The 23,516-nt window shown below is 37.4% G+C and overlaps 1 protein-coding gene across 1 annotated transcript in view; it reads left to right on the top strand.

Annotated features, from left to right (window-relative positions):
• The first annotated feature begins 19,172 nt into the window (after positions 1–19,172).
• Positions 19,173–23,516, top strand: part of LOC100372495 (sialate:O-sulfotransferase 2-like) — a 38,475-nt gene continuing 34,131 nt past the window's right edge. The window contains exons 1-2 of the mRNA XM_002740965.4: positions 19,173–19,306; positions 21,617–22,398. Of these exons, the coding sequence (XP_002741011.3) occupies positions 22,038–22,398 (361 nt within the window). The 5' untranslated portion in view covers positions 19,173–19,306; positions 21,617–22,037. The remainder of the gene's footprint in view (positions 19,307–21,616; positions 22,399–23,516) is intronic.

Genomic DNA, 23,516 nt, shown 5'->3' on the forward strand with positions numbered 1-23,516 from the left:
TCACTTATTCATTCCTTCAGCGAAAACACACTCTAAGTGAAAATAAAGTACTTTGCAGCAGCATGGCTTAGAAGGTATCCAACTAACACGTGTCGACTGGAATAGCACTAAATTTAAATGCCAGGTATAGAGTATGGACTCTCAGAATAATAAAAATATAAGCGAAAGTTGTGCAATTATTTGGTTGCCGGGTAACAGCCTTTTATTGGAGTGCGTGCGCATCGACCACGTGCACGTAATGGCATGATTGTGAATTACATACACCACACAAAACCAAATGACACAAATCAAATGAAATTCACATGTATTTCCACACAAAGGAATAGACATATGGGTCACCGTGAGACGAATTACAACGTGTAAAAAAATGCCATCCATGCGCAATAAACTAACCAATTTCACGTGAAAAGAACAGAATAAAATACAAGTACTACTTGTACTCTTATATTACCATCAAAGCGGGGAGTCGTCACCGGCGCATGCGTCAGATGGCCATAGCTTGTCATTGTTTACAAATAAGCGTCTACCCATGAGCCTTTGCGTGTTAGCGTGTTTTATTATCGTCGCTTGGGACTCAATTCCCGCGCATGCGCAGGTGATGACCCTCCCGCTTTAATATAATGAAAAAAAAAACAAGAGGCTTAAAAACCATAGATCTAAGGTCTATGAAAAAACAAAACAAAACAGTGAGCTAATTCATTATAGATGCACAAACACATACATTCTCATTCTCACTAGTGATACTGTGTGTTTGTGGGAGCACTATAATCTGATTTTAGATCATAATCACCATATTCCTCTTCTGGGTCGAATTTGTTGTTCAAGTTCAAACTCGGTTTGTTATTAATACAGAGCATACGTCATTCTGCACTATGAATACTTCATATCCAATATGTTTATGACAAAACTACAATTTCCATTTATATTGGATTTTTCATTAATGTTAATCTGATTAAAATAAGATGTATTGTACGAGTGTTTTGAATCATTTCAACTTTTGCCTGTTATCTGCTCACATACTAGACTAAATGCCGTCTAATATCGTGAGATTTGAAAAAAATCTGCGAATAAGAGACCGAGTGAATCGGATTGGAGGGTTGCTGGCGGGCCTGACGTACAGGCCAATCTGCGCATGCGGGTTTCCATGATAATGTACTGAAGCCATGGAAACAGCCAATCAGTGACTACGTATTCATGTAGCGGTTCACTAGGCTGTTCTTGAGTGCACTTGGATGGGCATTCTGAATGGATGGATTTCAATATCCCCACATACACCTGACCAACTTCATTAAGAGATACTGTTCTCGAGATCGCTTCAGAGTAAATCACTCAACCAATCAGAGAACATGCATCATGATATGTACATTCAGCGCGATGCGTTGTTTGAAACACGCATTCTGAATGGATGTTCAAAATTATGGGATATGAACGAGATTCTTTATTTGAGTTGGTAAGTTCTATGTGCGAATTTCACAATAAAAAATGACAAAACCATAAATAAAAGAAAAAGTGCAAAAAATACATATAATTACTGTTCGACGTGCCACAGGCAGGAAACTATCCAAACTTGGGGTGAGCGAGAATTATGGTTGTTCGAGGAACATCTATCTATAAAATAGCTGAAACAAATTCATCACATCTTTTGATTTGAAGGTGTTACATAATTATAGATTTTAGACAAATTTTATCAAATTTTAGATTTTATTTTCATCTAGTTCGAAACATGTTCGAACCACGATGAATCATTTTTTTTAAATAAATAGAACTCGTAAGAGTTTCAAGTCCTGAAAATTCGTGACCACACGTTTTTTCATTCTATGTTACAGAAAATATTTTTGAGATATGATGAAACATTTCTACCATAGAAACAATTTTCATGGATGTTTGACCCATTTTTCTAGCGGGAAAAGTAGCTAGGTGATAAATATGTCATTTATCTAGGTTTTGAGGACAACAAGCATAACGCAAAATTACACTGTGGATGTCAAAGAAATCTGATGACCTATTTTAATGGTTGCAAAGTACCTTAATACAGAATAATGACATAATCGACAGTTACAAGATTAGAATTGTTCGTGTTATCGCGACAATCTGACAAAGGTTAGCTATGATGACGTCACAGACAAGAAAGTACAGCTGTCCTATACCTTAACCCCTATTAGCCTAATGCGAAAGACATAGTCTATAATTGTGAGTTTCAGTATTGCGCATTTCAAAAAAAAAAAAAAAATAATTATGATGTGACATGTCAAATGCTCGAATGAAGAATATAGTTTGTCGTGTATACAAATTAGCATTGACATGATCGATTTTCACTCGCACACATTCTACTAGTTGTGTTAACATGGTACCAAACATATATTCAGAATCTGAGATGTCTTCCTGGTTACATAAGACAACGTTGAGGGTTTTCGAGATCGGCTCCGTGTTAAATTTACACTAGTACTTTTTCGAAGATCTCAATGAGAGCTTTCCTATAAGAGTCGCGTCTTCTAGCGTCGAAACGCATTGGTGGCGTCAAGATGACGTAGTTGGATAAAAGCAACGTCGTTCTAAAAGACAATTGTGAAGCGTTGTGTAGTTGTTGGTCATTTAAATTTAGCAAATAACTGAAAAAAAACAAACAGTATATATACCTGGAGATGCCCACTGTGTCGACAAATTAAAGTAATATTTTTTGCATGCATGACAGAACATCTTTCAACAGTGGGAAGTGTGACTTGCGTGAACGTTTTTGCTGCCAAAGCTTATTTCCGCTTCGAAAGATTAGGCGCCGTAAAGAAACCGTGGTTTTACGACGACTGGCGAAGATGCATACTATACAACAAGTATCCAAGACATTCCGACCTTAGACAAAATAAACAAAATTCATGTTTCCGATCGATCGCGCGAAAATCTGAAAAATCACAGCTCATCACAGCTGTGGCTTAAATAAATACTGGTACACGACGACAAACAGACAAATAATCAAAGACATACTTGCTTGGAATATTCGACAACGACAACGACTGTTACGATGTCGATATTTGATCATTGCTATCAGCGAGTACATAATTAAACTACTTTAATAGACCGCCATGACGTCACAATATTCTTCAGTTCGCTTGTTCGATCCATATTTGATCATTCCGTCATTCCTATGCTCCTTACACGCCGACCAATCAAATGGCACATTCCACACGATCGCATAAAGTATAATTTAAAGACCCGTTTCACGTTTTTCACCCTGGGGCAAGCGTAATTTTTCACGGCAATAAAACCGCAAATCTCACTCTGTCCGTAATTGCAAAATAATAACCTCGGGGATTTTACAATCTTATGAAAATATGCATCCTGCGAGTTTCAACATATGCGCATGCGTTTACGCATGTTACTAATATTTTTTCAATCTCAAAATAGCGTTGAATTATTGACTGGGGCATAAGGTGACTGAGTACGATACTATCAGTGTACCGTGAATATGAAACAAACTGTCGAGTAATGTGTATTAATGTAACGGATTCACTGAGAACGTCGTAGCAATAACAATTTTAATGTTATGCGAATTAAAAAAAACACGTTTAATTTCTTCATTCGGATAGCTTCAAATAACTTCTGTTGGAAATATATGAAAATGAAACCAATTTTATTTATAGTCCAATTTTGACAGCATCAAGTTACCACGGCAACGGATAATATGTGACTATGGCTACATTTTCGTAGAGTTAAGTTTGAATTAAAACGTGGGTGTAGTTTGGGTTTACGAAATGATAATTACATAGAACTCGGAACAATAAAAACAAATAATTAAACGTATTGAATCAAAATATATTGACAGACATTGAATGATTTTAAATTTCAATCACATACAGACAAAGCTCTTGGTTTAGCTGTAGTTCGTTTTTTATTGTCGGTACGGTTATTTCGTCCATAGTGTGTGAACGAGAAACTACTAGTATAGCGAAACCAACTGAAGAGTACAGTCCTTCGTTATACATTTTGTTTTAAAGCGGGACTGTGACCATGCCGTGGTTGTTCTCTACACAGGTAAAATTAACCAGCAGTCGTATTATCGTGGGAGGAACTCTGCCAAGGGGCAGGCATATTTCATATACAAGTAATGTGGTTAGAAGTACATCATCGTATGTTTCTTGTCCAGTGTAGTTACGGTTACTAGTGTAGGGGTAAAACAACCGTGGTTTAAAGCGGGAGAATCGTCACCTGCCCACGCACGGGTCCCAAGCAATAATAACAACACACGCTAAGAACGCAAAGGCTCATGGGTAGACGTTTGTTTGTAAACAATGACACGCAATGGCCACATGACGCATGCGTATGTGAGCGTGTTCGAATTTCGTGTAAACCACGGTGCATTTTATACCTGGGGCCGCCGTTGCAACAACATAAGTTAGAATAGTATAATCATTGCAGAAAATGTTACTGTAGCATGTGCATTAATGATTAAGAATGATTAAGATTCTGATTGCACTCTACACATCTGGTTGTATTGTGTTATTTCCAGGTTCTCTCTCCATAAGATTGATCACGAAATCAGAAAACGAACTTGAATTTTATCGAGGATTGGTAAAACGTCGAAGGAATGAACACACATCTAGTCACCATAAATAACATATTAGTTCACCGGAATATGCTTCCTCTCTATAATAGTATATTATTACTCGCTAATATAACATGAAAGTGCGGGGGAACATTTGTACGACGTACGACGAAAGGGAAAATCAATGGCGTTAGTGCGTATACGTATTTGATAATATTCTTTATATATAAATCCGATGAAAGATTGAAATGATAAACCTAGTTTTGAAGATATATCTACTTTAATGAATTAAACGATCTTTGTGTCGTGTTATTTTATTGCATGTCTTTACTGCCAGTGAAGTGTGTATTGACCGTGTCACTTGTATCCCATTGATACGCAGATACGACTTAACTCTATTTGTATTATCGTCGATAATTACCTTCTCTGCATCCTTGCAGGCTTTTTCCATCGCATCAATGTACATTTCACAACACAGAAAGAGCCAACCTTCGAAGTTCGAATGTAACTTAAAGAGGGGGGGGGGAGTCGTCACATGCGCATGTGTCAGATGGCGATAGCGTGTCATTGTTTACAAACAAGCGACTACCCATGAGCCTTTTCGTTTTAGCGTGTGTTGTTATCGTCGCCTGGGAATCAATTCCCGCGTGTGCGCAGGTGACGACCCTCTCGCTTTAATTATCACAGCCGAGTCGAAGAGATGCGCTATATTTATTACATTGAAAATTTACCATAGGCCCTGGTGGTCGCTGAAATCTCGTTGGAAGCGAGGAAGCGACGATACTTGTTTAGCCTCCAAATAGTGTTCTGTTCTCTCCTGCGCCCTCCTGCGCCCACTGTTGTAAATAGCATACCTACATAGGTCGAGTGAACAGTGTCGCGATGACGTAAGAGAATGGAACATTATTTGACGGGAAGAAATAATTACATTGTATCGTGTGTTTTTTTCTCGCACTCAACGATAGTTCGGTGGCCATTTGAGTGCAAGTGTTATGGATAGCAGCACAAAAGATGTAGATGTGAAATATTCCTTACTCGGAAATTACCGCCATAACCACAGAGTCATTGATAACGTTGCTTCACACCCAACATTTTTTTAAAGTTTTAATCTTCAGAATGACGTTATAAGTAAACACATATGAAACTAAACCATCGCAGCATCGTCTTCCTCGTTGACTAGTATTATAACGTATATTCCGAAGACATGTAGTCTAATGAGAGAAGTGTAAGGTTTTTTTAATTCATGCATAAATATGTGCATGCTAAGAGGCCTAATTTGCATAAAAACATAATTAGCATATTCTATAAGATCAAACGTATTTCACACCAATGAATGATTAATTAAAAGAGGGGGATGTGTCACTTCCAATTACTTTAAATTAGTACCTGTGACATTTTTTGTTCGAATTCGAATTCGTTAACAATTTTATATTAGACTGGAATTTACACACACCTTATATGTCGCATAAGCAACAGTAATATTGGCTCCGAATTTAAGAAAATGTCGATAATACAGCGATGTATTTACAAATATCAACCAACACACACGTTTATCCAAATCGTTAATCATTAAAACCCCGTTGAATGCAAATAATACTCAGAATATCAGTTTAATACTTCACTGAACAAAGAAGATTTACGAGTGAAGAGCACGAGGTCTGAATTAATTATGGAGAAAACAATAACGTCATGGTAACATTTATGCTATAAATAGTGCATTATCATGGATGAGCAAGAGTGCATGCAAGATGTCACAGTGTATAAATATATATTAATGACATTTTTTTCTACTATTCATATACCTGTGACAATGAGGTAACAGCATTTCCTTTTTTTGGAATGCCCTTGTTCATTGGCCACTATGCAAAGGTTAAACGCTGAATGTACGCCGACCTATAGAAATTTTGCTTTCAGTTTGTAAACTGAACATACCGGTAGTATTGAATAGCAGCTGGTACTTCTACTCGTCCCGTCTATTTCAAAGTGTGGATCAATATACGAGTCAAGCAGCGGGGCGTTTCAAGTTGCTATTCATCACATGATTCCTTATAAGAACTGTTCTCTCCTAAAATTTGCTAACCACTTTAACATTTTGAGCGCCATAAATTTCCGCGACAAAATCTTGGCGCAAAATTTTGTAATGTTATACATTTTTCTAATTTTATTTTATCATTTTGGAACAGATAGACATAATTTTTTTATTGGCAAGAAATGAATTATTGTTATGAATTCTTGAATGGTGACAGAATTTGATTTTGCCTCTCTAAGAGTTGATATCCAACCTAAATTTATATTACATAATTGCGTACATTTGTGATTCAATAGATAATAATATTGAAAATAATATAGAAAACTACAACGTGTACCCCTGTAATCAACTACCACGTTCTTCTATAGTTGTGCTTTGCTTTTAGATTATTATTATCGTCCAATTCTAGACACGTGTCACATTGCTGCGCCGTTTCTACCACGATGAAACGCAATAATTGGTCATATTACGGGGGCATTACAGTCATTGCCTCGTTAACATTGAACAATTACGTTACCGGTTTAGAATAAATTATTGTGTTTATGTCTGTCACATCTTTGCTAATTTATCACGGGCTTTGTCAGGCATGTTGCGATAACTGCCGCGTTAGCTATCAACGTCCTGTAACATTGGTCCATGATCAAACTATGGTGTGGGGAGAGAAAAGAATAATTTACAGTTTATAACAAGAACAACGAACGATTTAAAATCATCGTCTATAAATAATGCTATTGTTATGTCTGCTAACGTACAGCTGCTTCACACAACGCAATACATAACTTACCAATTCTACGCGTTTTATTGACGTTTCGTGAAATATAGCCGACGACGTTACTCAAGTTGAATAATATGAGGTTATTACGAGCATACCTCAAAGTGCACGAAGGCAGCGGAAGTATCGACCGACGCACAGCGGAGGACGATGCGACGGCGTACTGTCTGAGTGCATAATTTGAGGTATCCTCGTAATTACCTTATATTTATACATCTTTTCCTTCCAAGGATACACCATGGGAATGCCGAAATCCAAAAAGTTTAGAACAGAATCATCGTTCATCGAATCAACTTCATTGTGTGGACTCCGGTCAAACCCTGGTGGCAGCCATGTTTGTTTTTATTATTAGAGGACGCTTACGCGCGTAATCATTCCATATTTGGAATTCGCATTTCTTTATATGGTAGGATGAAAATACCCCGTAAAATACCACAAAATTACGGCACGCTATAACTTATGGCGTTACGATGACAGATGTATAATAATATAAAATATGCATTCAGCAGTGATAAATATTAAGCCCGTATGCGACAGTAGAGTATCTGCAAGCACGACGGTTATATGAAACATTCAATTAGCGAGAAACCTGAGACAATTCCAAACCACGTGTTGCTGTTACCATTTTTAATAAATCTGTATCATACTAATACTGTTTTATATGTTTTCTCTTGGAGATAAACAAGTTTTGAATTTTCGATTTCCAGCAAGATATAAAGAACAACCGACAATACAAACAAACGTCCATGTGGCAGTGTCAGTCGCGTTGAACGACAATTTAGCCCAATGTCACTGCCGACTTTTACTATAAGTCAGATTCGTTTTTTTATAATTATTCATCTAATTGCATATTATTTCACACCGCTCTGCCTCAAATCTATACTACTGCTGGGACACGTCATTGTTCTACGGAGACTTTCAACGAACCTTCCCACAATGCAACTCACCGGGCTGGTAAATCCTAATGGGCATTTTAATAAAGCCACCACTGAATGTATTGAACGTCATGGACAGCACTCTAGTGTTATCTAGTATTATACTAGATATATATAATTTATATGACGTCACTCGATTTACTAAGTGCATTTCCACATACCTCGTTAATTGGGTATTCACACTTATACTAGTGCCACACAATTTACGCGAAAAACAAAACAAAACAGGCACAATGCCGGAAACATCAATTCCGGCGGGTCGGTTTTAATCGATATATACAATTACGAGCAGCGGGGTAATTCAGCATTTTTATTCCTCCTAAATAATACCCTGTAATTAATAATTCTGAAGTTCATATTCATCAACGTTGAAACAGGAGCATGTTGAAATCTGTACCCACAAAAAGATTCTTATCGCTGCCAAAGCTGAACGTATAAAACTAGTTATGTGTTTAACACGGAGAGTACTTATTTATCAATATCTGAGAAGAGCCCTTGAGCAAATCGGTTGACATATCAGCGAGAAGTACGGGAGAGTCATATTTTGCGTGTCTAAAAGCTGTTGGTCATTCACGTTGTAATGTTATAAAACTCATGTTTATTAAAGTTATTGTTCATACATGAGTTGTTGAACACACTGCATAGTTTGTAATTTCATTCAGCTTCTTTCAGTCATAATTCAAGACAAATAGAAGGCAAATATATAGAGAATATAGCAAATTATGTTTTTGTCTGTAATATTGTTTGTGTAATCTGTAATTATGAAAATTATTTATGGGTGCATATGATATATATTTTGTTATGAATTATTCTTAATATAAATTTTTGAATTATCTTGTCAAAGTCATTTTTTGGGGGTATTTCCCCCCCCCAATTATTGTTACGTAAATATATATTTTAAGACTACAATCAAACCGAATTCATGAGAAAGCTGGTTTACTTGTTCCGGTCAAATGAGCGATCAAACATATGTTCATCTTTTTGTATAAGTAATCAACTACAACCCCTTCTGGTCGCGACCGTCGGCAGGAACGATAGAATTGAACATAACTGAATCATCAGTACCTCGAAACATTTACAATTATTGTTAATCATTTACACCAGGTATACAATAAACTCGAACATTTCCACTGTGCGACCTCGGGTCACAAAACAATTATCATAAAGTCTAATCTCATTCCTCACCTATTGGATATGAAGATTTATGTTCACTTGGGAGTTATTCTATATATAGACCCATGATTCCGCATGTGACATACGCCAAACACTTCCTCGGGCTCTTTTAAAAAAAATCTATCCAGTGTTTTACTGCTATTTGATGGTTTACGTTAATAAGTAGGCCATATAATTGAGTCTTTTTTGATAAAAAAAAACAACCCACCCACATCCACTGACCTTAAATACATGCTGTTTTTTTCAGGAGTCAAATAAAAAATAAATACATAAAGTAGAGTTTTAAACGTAGTATAAATCTCATTACGGGTTGCAATTGTGACTGAAGGTTTTTTTTTCTCAAAGCAATTCTTGATCTCCAATTTGTTACTCCCCGTTGGTCATTAATACTAAGCAGAAACCTCATTGTTACCATAGCGACGTGTATTTCTAAAGATTGCTAATACCCTCCGCTCCCTCGCTATAAAACTACACATATATTTAAATTGGTAGGCCTTACTGCGACAATAACAAAATGTACCTTGCGGCATTTCCTTTCATATATATCTTAATACTAATACATTCGATACTCCTGACTGATATGGCTTCAGAACAAAATGTTTATTCTTTCACTCACTCACTCACTCTCTCTCTCTCTCTCTCTCTCTCTCTCTCTCTCTCTCTCTCTCTCTCTCTCTCTCTCTCTCTCTCTCCAATCAAACAACAAATATGCTTTTTACAGGGCTTATTACGTTTATCAGATCTTATTAAAAATAAAAGTGGCGAAAACACCTTAAAAGTGGACTACTTGTGCAGATCATAACAACAATGACAAACTCGCTATGTCCTTTTGTTCTGAATCCCATGGACGTTTACTTTCTCAACAAAACCTTTAGTAAAACTAGTACGTCAGGAACTAGTTTAGTTTTTGTTTACTCATTCTGTTTGTCCGAATCGAACGTCATCATGAATAATGATAACATTACGTACTATTTAGTTGGGAACGCCGTTATATCCTGGTCTTTTAAGTGAAAATAGAAATAATAAAATGGTTGTTTTCGCTTTCGAATTTGACGTTTGAAAAATAGAAAACGTTCAATCATAAGATATGCATTAATTCAATTTTACAGGCATATGACATATATGACCGAGATGGTTTTGAATAACCTAATAAGTGAAGAATGACTTGACGTTGCCAAAACCTAATTTATAAAATATTTGACACAATTCTTCAAACGTGGTGTACATGTGTACTTAAAATGACCACCCATGCATCGTTTATGCGGAAAATTGTATTTCACAGTGACGGTTAAAGGGTCAACAAATACATACATTGATTACGTTGACGTTGTTTCTGTTAAATATAGATTATGAATTTGTTCATGACTGATTGTAAGGCAAAAAGTTATTCTTCAAAATGTATAAAATAAAACACCTAAATAGGATGACCATGCATCTACAAATATCCCAGAGACTTGATCGTGTCTTATTTGTCGAATGACTTTACGTGTTCTTAATACTCGTATGATGGGTCAGTAGGGATTCAGTCACATGCGTCATTGTTTCCATGGAAAAGATATTATATTATGTTTTATATAAAATTATAGGACCGTCGTACTTTCCATGGCAAACGTAAATTCAGGAAAATCAACTACACTAAATCGATATTTTTTATCTGCACATTAGATACATCACGAGTAAAACATTTTTACTTTTGTGTGTCTAAAATGGTTGCCGCTGTAATTATATGTCGCCATGGCAACCACCACACCGCATCGGATGTCGCAACGCTTACACACGACGATCATGCGTAGAAGTGCGCAATTCGCCTCGTAGACCTTAGACATGATTAAGTCTAACTCTGTCAGTTCTCCCAGATCAATACTGTCCAGTCGCCTGGAGATTTCTTTTGTCATTGAATATAGTGCGTGAAAGGTCTCATTGTGTTCACTATTACGTCGTTTCCTTGATATCTGCGAACACAAACAACTGAGGCAGAACCAGCCTCCTGGAGCTTTTTTCAATATGAAAAACAATATAACGAGTTAATAAATTTTGCAAAAGCCACTAACCAAGGGGAAATGAAATGTCCTAGTGACGCAAATGAAAAGAAAACGAGCCGCAAATTGCAATATATTGGAAGTAATGACGGAGGCTGCAAACTGAATTTATCCAGGTTCGGGCGACGATTTTTAAAACGTCAGTTAAGGGCTTCGATACACAAACGATGATGTGGTAATCATTGAAGTCTCAGTCTGAAAAAACAAATCACGGATGTTAAATACTAAACACAATTTGCTAGTGAGGCCACTAATGGCTTCAGCCTTTTTTTTATTTAAGCAAAATAAATCGAAGTCAACAAAAGAGGAATTACATGATCACATGCTGGGGAATGGCAGGCGAGTATTTTACAAATAATAAACCACCAACCTGATAAAATGTACCACGATCGACTTCCATGTTACCACAATCAAACAAACAATGAACCATGACCATATTCAATGTACCCATTCCAAAATATGTTGTGTACCTTAATGTATACTGACCCACAATCAAGGTTTTCCCGATCAGCCTCAAAGTTACTCAGACCAATTCCACCTTCCCAATCATTCGTCAAGCAACCTCGTCATTCTACAAGTCAATACTAGTTACTGGTCGGACTTCCCACTACCCTGATCAGTCTTCAAGCTACCTGACCATCTCTAAAGCCTACCTACCTACCTTCATGCAGCCCTGATCGAAATTCAAGTTACACTATCAAGCAATTCAATCATTCTTCAAGTACTCCAATCAGGCTCAAAGCTACCCTGGTCAGACTTCTAGTAACATAAGCATCTTCCATTTTTTCTCGACAAGACTTAAAGTTACCTGGTCAGACTCCAACTACTAGTATTTCAATCAAACTTCATGTCTCCTCATCCTACTCAAGCTACCTATCATTCTTCAAGCTACCTCAATCATACTTCTAGCTATGTAGTCAGACTTTAGCTATCCCGACAGGACAACATAATCAAACTTCATACTATCTAGTCAGACTTCAAGTTACCTAACCAGGCCTTCATTTATCTCATCAGACTTCAAGCTACGTAATTAGACTACATACTACATCAATCAAGCTTCAACCAGATCAGACTTCAAACTACCTCGATCAGACTTCAAACTACCTCGATCAGACTTCGAGTTGCCTAATCAATATTCATGCCACCTGGTCAGATTTTAAACGACCTTATCACGCATCAGTCTACCTTGACAGTCAGACTTTAAGCTATATGATCAGACTTAAGCTACCCAAGAATCCTTCAACCCAACTTCATACTACCTAGGCAGACTTTAAGCTATCTGATCAGACTTCAAGCTCCTAAATAATTTCCAACCCGATTTCGTACGACCTAGTCAGACTTTAAGCTGTCTAATCAGACTTCAAGTTATCTCATCAGACTTCAAGCTATCTAATCGGACTTCAAGCTACCTAATCAGACTTTAAGCTATCTATTCAGACTTCAAGCTATCTAATCAGACTTCAGGCTATCTAATCAGACTTCAAGCTACCTAATCAAACTTTAAGCTATCTAATCAGACTTCAAGGTATCTAATCAGACTTCAAGCTATCTAATCAGACTTCAAGCTACCTAATCAGACTTTAAGCTATCTAATCAGACTTCAAGCTACCTAATCAGACTTTAAGCTATCTAATCAGACTTCAAGCTATCTAATCAGACTTCAAGCTACCTAATCAGACTTTAAGCTATCTAATCAGACTTCAAGCTATCTAATCAGACTTCAAGCTACCTAATCAGACTTTAAGCTATCTAATCAGACTTCAAGCTATCTAATCAGACTTCAAGCTACCTAATCAGACTTTAAGCTATCTAATCAGACTTCAAGCTATCTAATCAGACTTCAAGCTAGCTAATCAGACTTCAAGCTACCTAATCAGACTTTAAGCTATCTAATCAGACTTCAAGCTATCTAATCAGACTTCAAGCTATCTAATCAGACTTCAAGCTACCTAGTCAGACTTTAAGCTATCTAATCAGACTTCAAGCTACCTAATCAAACTTTAAGCTATCTAATCAGACTTCAAGCTACCTAATCAAACTTTAAGCTATCTAATCAGACTTCAAGCTATCTAATCAGACTTCAAGCTATCTAATCAGACTTCAAGCTACCTAATCATACTTTAAGCTATCTGATCAGACTTCAAGTTCCCCAAGTAATTTTCAACCCGATTTCGTACGACCTAGTCAGACTTCAAGCTACCTAATCAGACTTTAAGCTATCTAATCAGACTTCAAGCTATCTAATCAGACTTCAAGCTATCTAATCAGACTTCAAGCTACCTAATCATACTTTAAGCTATCTGATCAGACTTCAAGTTCCCCAAGTAATTTTCAACCCAATTTCGTACGACCTAGTCAGACTTCAAGCTACCTAATCAGACATCAAGCTATCTAATCAGATTTCAAGCTACCTAATCAGACTTTAAGCTACCCAATCAGACTTCAAGCTATCTAATCAGACTTCAAGCTACCTAATCAGACTTTAAGCTACCTAATCAGACTTCAAGCAATCTAATTAGACTTTAAGCTACCTAATCAGACTTCAAGCTATCTAATCAGACTTCAAGCTACCTAATCAGACTTTAAGCTGACTAATCAGACTTCAAGCTATCTAATCAGACTTTAAGCTATCTAATCAGACTTCAAGCTATCTAATCAGACTTTAAGATACCTAATCAGACTTTAAGCTACCTAATCAGACGTTAAGCTATCTGATCAGACTTCAAGCTCCCCAAGTAATTTTCAACCCGATTTCGTACGACCTAGTCAGACTTCAAGCTACCTAATCAGACTTTAAGCTATCTAATCAGACTTCAAGCTATCTAATCAGACTTCAAGCTATCTAATCAGACTTCAAGCTACCTAATCAGACTTTAAGATATCTGATCTGACTTCAAGTTCCCCAAGTAATTTTCAACCCGATTTCGTACGACTTAATCAGACTTCAAGCCACCTAATCAGACTTTAAACTATCTAATCAGACTTTAAGCTACCTAATCAGACTTTAAGCTATCTGATCAGACTTCAAGCTACCAAATAATTTTCAAGCCGACTTCATACTACCTAGTCAGACATCAAGATACCTAATCAGTATTGAAGCTACATAATCAGACTTCAAGCGAATTTGATCAGACTTCAAGCTACCTTGTCAGACTTCAAACTATGTTGATCAGACTTCAAGAATCCCGATCAAGATACCTAATCAGTATTGAAGCTACGTAACCAGACTTCAAGCGAATTTGATCAGACTTCAAGCTACCTTGTCAGACTTCAAACTATGTCGATCAGACTTCAAGAATCTCGATCAAAATACCTAATCAGTATTGAAGCTACGTAACCAGACTTCAAGTGAATTTGATCAGACTTCAAGCTACCTTGTCAGACTTCAAACTATGTCGATCAGACTTCAAGAATCTCGATCAAAATACCTAATCAGTATTGAAGCTACCTGGTCAGACATTAAACTACCTGATCATACTTAAAGTCACCTCGATCAGAGTTCAATTATTTTGATCAGACTCCAAGCTGATCAAACTTCCATTTCCCTAAATAAACTCCAAATTACCTGTCATCTCACCTATGGAAGTCTCTGTACAAATACATTACTATCTGTACTACTGAGTACACATTATGTCTACTAATGAATGCAATGGATGACATCAAGATAACTAACCCACAATCTTCTTTATAATTTTAACTATTGTATTATATGTTTGTTTCATATTGTTTTACATTTATATTCTACAAAAGGATCTGATGTAAATTACAGCTATAACGTGGACTACGCTCATTCAATACAATGTTATCATTAAACTAGCAGATCAACCCTAAATATACCTGACTAGACTTCAAGCAACCCCAACTGCAGCCTCGAACGTATATTTAAATCAGATTTCAAATCCATCTGTCACTATGTTAGTGTGATGTCCATGGGCAATATTTGTGTTTAGGTGAGTCGGTGCTGACACCAGATTGTGGCAATGCCAGTGATAACCTTTTGAACTCATTATAATTTAGCGGTTTAGTACTAAGAGATGCTTTCCATAGTATAATCTTTTGAAACCCAAAGATAGCCTAAGTGTAGATTGTTAGTAAGTAAAAGGTTGTAGATTGTACTCGACAACAGGTTTATTCATCATTCCAGGGTGATGTCTTTGGGAATGACGTCATAGGTCATAGGTCATGTTGTTAATAATAATAATAATAATAGTGTCAACAGAAGTGTGTATAGATTAATGTTGAGACGAGTCTTTACTGTTTACACGCGCGGGAATTGAGCCCCATGCGACGATAACAACACACGCTAAAACGCAAAGAAAGAAAGATCCCTCAGGTATTGGAAAAGGAGAATCTTATCTTATGATATAAAGAATGACTTAATGAACTTAATCCTCACATTAGATCACATGTCATTCGCATGTTTTATTTTACGTTCAAAATTGTCTGTAACATTTATATTCACTGAAAACTACATTCGACATGAAGGTGTGTTCTATAGTTTCACCCACGTACTCTTTAAGGCAGAAATTGAACATCAGAAAAGCTTCTACTCAGAAAAATGTGGGTACGTACGTTCCAAAATAAACTTGCATACAGTCTCTTGTTTAATTTTTTTTCCGAAGTTTTTTTCGATAAAATAAAATATGGGATAATTAATGACGAAAACCGGCTTACAGCGAAATAAATATATTTATTTCTCGGTAACATGACTTTCGCGGTAACCCGTTTTTCGCCATTTACACACTTCAATGGTATTTTATTTCCTTGAAAAAAACACCAAAAAATAAACAGGAGCTGATCATTTATACAATCTAATAGAAATAACAATAAATATAAATATGAATGCAATAAACTCGGTTGACAATAATGTTTCACATGGTAGTTGTTTTTCACTACATGTATGCAAATAGAAAACTAACTATGTGAGTTGGCTAAATGTGCTTTTAATGTTTGCTTGAAAGTATTGCGATTGGAAATATTTCTAATATGGTTAGCAAGGCTTTTCCACAATTTAATTCCAGGGAGTAATCCAGGGAAAATTGACCAAATGTAGTTCTTTTGTGTGGGCAGGCAAAGTTTCCATTTGACGGGATCTAGTTAATATGAATGGCCAGGAAAAGAGAATTAGCTACTTAGATCACGGGGAGGGGGGTATTATTGTTGTACAGATCATGAATAAAACATGCTGTTGGTCAAAAATGTCAAGAAAACCCAGAGAATTAGTAAAGAGAAGTCTGCTGTGAGTGAGTCTGTCTTTAAGCATTATAATGCGTGCCAGTTCATTTTGTTGTTTATAAATTGGATCGAGGGAAGAGCGGTAAGTACTACCCCAGACTTCTAAACCATATGATAAATGTAGGAGAATAAAGGAGTTATAAAGTACTAAGAAGTAGCGTAATTTTGAAATTAAGCCTATCAGTGGTGTTATTTTTGCTAACACTTTTATGTGAGGTGTTTATATATGGTTAAGGCAAGGTAAGTAGCTGTAGTAACATTAGATAACACATTATTATTGAGATTCAGGTTGTTGTTTGAAGGGAGGATGTTCTGAGGAAGAAAGAAGATCACAGAGTTAGTTTTATTGTTGTTAGTTTATTTGCAGCACACCAGTTTGCTACATGATTTAGATTAGTTTCAATTTTTATGTTTATGGTAAGTATTATTCTGGTCAAGATATTATTAAAATACGGTCTAGTCTGGTTTAAAGGGCGGTAGTCGTCGCGCCACGCATGCGCGAAATATATGGGTCTCATATAAACAATTATGGCGACTTGACTGTTGCGCAAATCAACGAGTACAAACTGAGATGTTACCAAGCTTTAATTGGGTGTTTGTAGGTGATTGGATGGTATCAAAGGAGTCACCGGCGTTAATTAGTGCAAGTCGCGCCAAGGTAAAACCTCATACTTGTGAATTTAATTAGAAGAGCGCATTGGATTGTGGGAAAATCAACGTTTATCATGATCAACACATATATCGCACATGCGCAGCGCGACGACAACCGCTCTTTAACTTGAGCAAGTTATCTGTTTGGTACCCACCCACATTGCAGCACAATGCGTTTTCTGGATGCAGGAATGTTTCATTATTCCAGAGTAATTAGAATATTTGCTAAGTGTGTGTACTTATACCTGAATTGTTATTGAATAACACTGTATAGTAGTACTAGCTTTACTGCCTCCAATTGTAGTCGAAGCATTCATGATTTTATTTGTTGAAACATGCTGTTTGATTGGCTTGTCTGTTGTTGCGTATCGATTAATCCAGGCACAGTCTTGAATTTGCTAATATCCCGAACGATGAGGGTGACAGTAGTATTGTTTCACGCGCACTGTATCTACTTGGCTTTGCCACAGAGACAACAGTGAGACTGGCCCTGTCTTCGCGGAGATGCTGAATTGTTCGGGTTACGAACATCGAGTTCCAAAAAACACGCCCAAATTGTAACTCCATGTTCAATTAACAGAACTTCGAGTTACGGGAAACACATATTTTTATTTTTGTTGATAGCTCGTAGCTCGACTAATTCGGCATCTCTTCTTCGTGACTTTAAACAATCATTTACAAGATTAATGATCAAAATTACTTCGCACTTATGAGCGTTATGACACGCACCAGACACACCAGCGACTGTGTACTGAGGTAAGGGAGTGGGTGGCTGGTACGCTTTTTACAGGAAATAAAAAGGAAAGTTCTAATTACAGTAAAAAATAGTTATTTTATACTTTTCAGATAAAAGCAAATTCCTAATTACATTTTTATAATATATTTGATAATTTGTGTTTAAGAATCGAAATTGGAAATTGAGTACAAATTACGAAATTTAATGTTGAAAATGCTTTATACGCTTACAAAAAATAAGATCTTCGTACAAATTACGGACGAGTAGCTGATTACATTGTACACCTTGTACATGTCTACGTTTTTTATTTATTTAAATTACATATTACGAAAAAAAACCAATTGATTACAGCTTACGAAAATACCCCTCTGTACCGATTTTTCAGACCGGTACATACATTTTGTTTAAATAAGTCTGTTATTTATTATATAGGAATTTATACTTTTGAATGAAATAAAATGAAAATCAACTAACTGCATCGGGATCTTATATTATATTTATATGACGTGCCCGAGTCCCGCACTATTATTTTGATGTCTACCGTTTTACCCAACTTGTTTTAATCGCGCAGCGACATCGAGGCGCGCATAAAAACAGTCAGCAACTCAGCTGGCATTGTCGTGTTTCGGTCACGGTGTTCGAAACAACATGGCGGTGACAGTAATAATACAACGCGGAAATGGTGTCACTGTAAAGGTATGTTCCTCGTCAGAAATCGTGGATCAGTGCATGGGTTCCAGTGGATCATTTACACGAAGTCACACATTTAGTGCCAACCTTGCTCAGTGATCGATCGATGCCACTATTTCAAAAAACCCGTGACGGTGAACTAAAAAAATATCTCATTATATTTCCCCTGCCCTCAACATTAAAAACAGGTATCTTCAAATGCTATACAACCCTTATAACATAATGGCCTGATAATTATGTATTTTTTTAATTTGAACATTCTTGGACATATTTTGGATGACATTTGAACACTTCAAATGTTGAAATAACATGAGGTTACGCTGAATTGCAGGTGTGGCCACAAAGTGTCAACCAAAGTGGTCAAAGGTCACGCCACGCGCTATCTCCAACTGAACAAAGGCAAGTTTCTAGAGTGCATTTCGGCTTCGCTGAGGTGTTTGAATGACGATGTCTGCTGCTTGACGGATATTCGCTGTGTTATTATGGATTTTAGTACGAGCTCGAAAACAGTTAAGTATAACATAGTATACCTATAGAAGTATGATACCTCAACACAACGGGTGTCAGCTGTCGGCGACCCAGCGAGTGGAATCAAAATGGCTTTCGCTGTAATCAGGGGGACTGTCGTCACACGAAACTGCCACTATCGACGCCGGTTACAGACCGTTTTGGGCCGTTTATAATATTATTGTGACCGACGGTGGTGTTTCAATCAACCAACTAATCGATTCAAATATTTAGAGCGACTTGATTTCAAGCAGATATTGCAGATCGTTGACTACATCGCCTTTCACACGTACGGTACAGGCCCACGCACCTTTGCGATCCAGACTAGTGTTCGGTTCCTTGTTGTGGAGTCGGTGTTTACTTTGTCACGACCACACAGTTCAACGATATATTAGTGACCCACGGTGACGGTTTGATTGTACATCACGGTACCCCCCTCCTCCCATCTGCGTAAAACGTGTGTAATCTCAACTTGTATTGAGTTGTTGATACCACAGTTTAGCTGTTCATGGCTCTCTATGCATCGCAACCCGGACACTGTGTAGCCGAGTTGTCAACCATGACCGGCGATTTGGGGTCCGAATAAGTTTGATATTAGATCGGTTGGTGTATTGGGCAATCGGTCGGTACCGAAGCCCCGATTGAATCGTGTATGCTGACCGATCTATCATATGACTTATCCGGACTCCAAATACCACGGAACCACGCGGCGCGGCGATCAAACCGTGTTATGTACGTTGACCTTGGAATGTGTATGGGTTAGTTACGGCATGAAGTACGTACCGTTAACTGCGCATTCATTGTAGGCATGTATGCAGAATGAACTCAGAACTACACGTCATTACATGTCGGTTTGACAGTTTTATTTTTGTATTTACTAATCGTCATTTCCAGTTTGATCAAATGTCGCGACGAGAAGGTTTGGGTTTTGTTTTCCTTTGGTTTCCCATGACATTCCGTACCGCAGTTATGGCATGTCCAGTGTTTACATCATACGATACACAAACCTTGGTGAGTGCAATGCAGTACACGGCATAGGCTTCGTACTTGACCTAACCAAGTGCCAGTGGCGGTCTATTTCCGACACTTCGGGTCTAGTTATAACACGTGTATGAAAACAACATCCCATGTTGAGAACGGGGCGCAGACTCTGTTTAATTAGTTGTGCATTTGAGATGCTCATTTTGTACTTTCGATTGACAATAATTTCACCCAATTAGAGAAGGTGTAGAACTTCAAGTTGTTAGTGGTATTGTTATTTGTTGATCACCTACTAAGTACAATAAAATATGTTTTGTTTTTTTAATTTCTGTGGAACGTTTACTCCAATGAGTAAGACGCTGTCGAATTTATATGATGACCGTTTTTGTCTCTGATTGTAAAGGCAGTTTTTAAGAAAAATGAATGAATGTTTACATAAATTTGTCTTTTTTTTTTTTTTCAAATATTTAAAAATTCTCAATTTGCTGTGAAATCAGATTATTGAAATGTGGCCTATGAACCAGAGTGTACTTGTTGTATTCTGCCAGACTACCTCGCCCTCACACAATAACAAAATAAATTGATGATATTTTTAATTATGTATGGAAATTACGCGACAGAGGAGTATGCATTCAGATAATTATGTTAATATAATTTGGTAATTAATAATTGAATAATAATAATTACTTCGGCGCGAAATCCGGTCTGTGAAATACATAATGTACATAAAAATAATAGTAATATGTATGTGATTGTCTTTTCTTTTTTTTTCTTTTTTTTTGTGTGTGTGTGTTACTTTATTGTATTTTCAACTAAGATACCACTCTGGGATACGGTTTTAATAAAGATTATTATTATTATTATTATTATTATTATTATTATTATTATTATTACTACTCGTAGTCTTTGGTAATTATTCAATTTAATTAGACTATGGAAGACATAATTAAATGTAGTCCACGTTGCCGGAGTATCGCTAGAATGGGCGTGATTGTAACAGTGTAGTTTTATCTTTTGAGTAGTATTAATCGTACGTCGCCGCTATCACCGGTAATGTGCGTTATCGTACTTTACGTAGCAGACCGTGGCCGTGTAGATATGGCATAACGATCGCTCTATAGTGATGACTGGGTTAATGTGTTGTTATGTATGTGTAAACGTGACGTCATTTGTCACGTGCCAGGTGAGGATTCACTAGGTGATCTCCTTCGTGCGGACGTCATTGTAATGAGACGTCGTGCGGTGAGTAGCAGCTCGCTCTGCCCTTCATGTACGTATGTACACAAAGCGATCATGCACATGTTAATATTATTTTTATATTTTGACTACAGGTATGTGAAACGTTGATCGACACGACTGCTTTACTAAAGGGGGACTACTGAACGCCGGAATACTATAACGCACTGCTTATATTCGACGTTGTGAACTGCACCATTGAAAGACGGAACCGCGGTGCGAGACCAGGAGACCGGTGAAGGAGGGTTATAAAGGCGTGGCGTGTGTCAGATAAAAATTACCAGCACATGATCACCGATGGTTGACCCCTATCTTTGAAAACCGTTTTATTATTAGCACGTTTATTATTTAGTATTTCAGTGTTGTACTGTACAGTTGTGTATTGCCCATTGAAAACAAGTGGTTTCACGCGAATTCATGCGATCGCGGGCGGTTCTTTGGGGTTAGTGTTGAGTTCTGGCGGCGAGACCTCACCTCAGATGACCTCACTGGGAAATCCAATGTACGGTTAGTGCCATGGCCAGCGTCAGCACCAAGTTGTTACGTCTGTGGCGCAGACGATGTACTAACAGGGCGTTTATCGCCGTCTTACTGGTGATGACACCGGTAATTATGTTATCGACCCACTTCCACAGTGAGATTCTCGAGTACGACCGAGGAGTCGGTTCCATCGACGGGAAAGCTGAATACCATGGGTACGAGGCCGATCGTGCAGTGCAGACCGCGTCAAATCCAAACCGTACAGTCGCCATGAAAGGTGTTTCACGTAAGAACGAGTCCACATGGCTGAGCAAGAGACCGCCAGATGTTGGAATCGATGCCAAAACAGCACAAGAAGACAAAGAACGAAGTATACAGATTATTTCGGGGTTACCAGGTGAGTGACCCGGAAGTAGGGGTGTTGTTGATTAAGCGTGGGAACATCCCTGTGTCAGTTGGTTAAGACAGAGCTCACAATCGAATGTTATTGTGCACAAATTCTATTAACATGTGCTTCGATAATTAACCTATGTTTTAATTTAAACTGACCATATACAGGCACTACAATATCACCTGAGATAACCCGGGTCTTTGAAAGGTCAACGACTAACCGTTGGAAACGTTTGCGTACTAGTATCATTGTGCCATGCACTCGTATACATAATCACTATACACACGCGTGCCCGCGAACGAATAAATGATAGCGCGTACCATTCTGTTGCATCTCTACTTAATGCGCCGAGTAAAATTATTAACAATGTTTTTTTTTTTAAAATAACTTTGTAATTACCAAAATATTATGCCTTCAGAAGCTGCATGAGCTTGAATACGGTGCTGGCAGCAGCTCGGAAAGTGTGGTTGTTGATATATTCGTTCTGTGTATGACTTTCGCATTTCGCTTTCAGGGTGAACACACACATTTATTGTAAATGAGAAACTTTCGATTATTCATCCCCAAACAATGCAATTGGTTGTCACATTTTACAGTTACACTTTAACATGGCAAAATACCATAAATTACGGTTATGTTTATCGTAGGGAAACATTCCCCTGGGCCATTCATCCCATCAGTTTGGGTTACGGTGTGTACAACTGCACTTTGCTTGACTGAGTGCAGTGTGTTTTGCCAGTCTAGTAAAGAACCTATATGGCTTCACAGTGGGAGAACGTATAGATAGCTGGAAGATAATGACTGTTGTTCAAAAGAAAGTGTCCATTAACCGCCGATTACATACTATTATCACAAATATACGTCATATATTCAGGGTACTGACCCTGTCATTTCGTGACATGTGTAATTTTGGCAACATGTATGCTTTTATAATAATGTTTAGACGCTGGTCGCTTTTAATATGCGGGTGACGACCGTTTATGCTGCATTTCGACAACTTATATGCTTGTGTTGTATTATAGTCGACGCCACCTTATTTACTGCTGCCTTCACCAACATGGCCATCATGTTGACATTCAAACAGACGGTGCTATTACGGTTGACACAGTGATGTATTATACTGT

Source organism: Saccoglossus kowalevskii, chromosome 16 (genome assembly GCF_978046115.1).
Source record: "Saccoglossus kowalevskii chromosome 16, keSacKowa6.1, whole genome shotgun sequence".
Classification (NCBI taxonomy): Eukaryota; Metazoa; Hemichordata; class Enteropneusta; family Harrimaniidae; genus Saccoglossus; species Saccoglossus kowalevskii.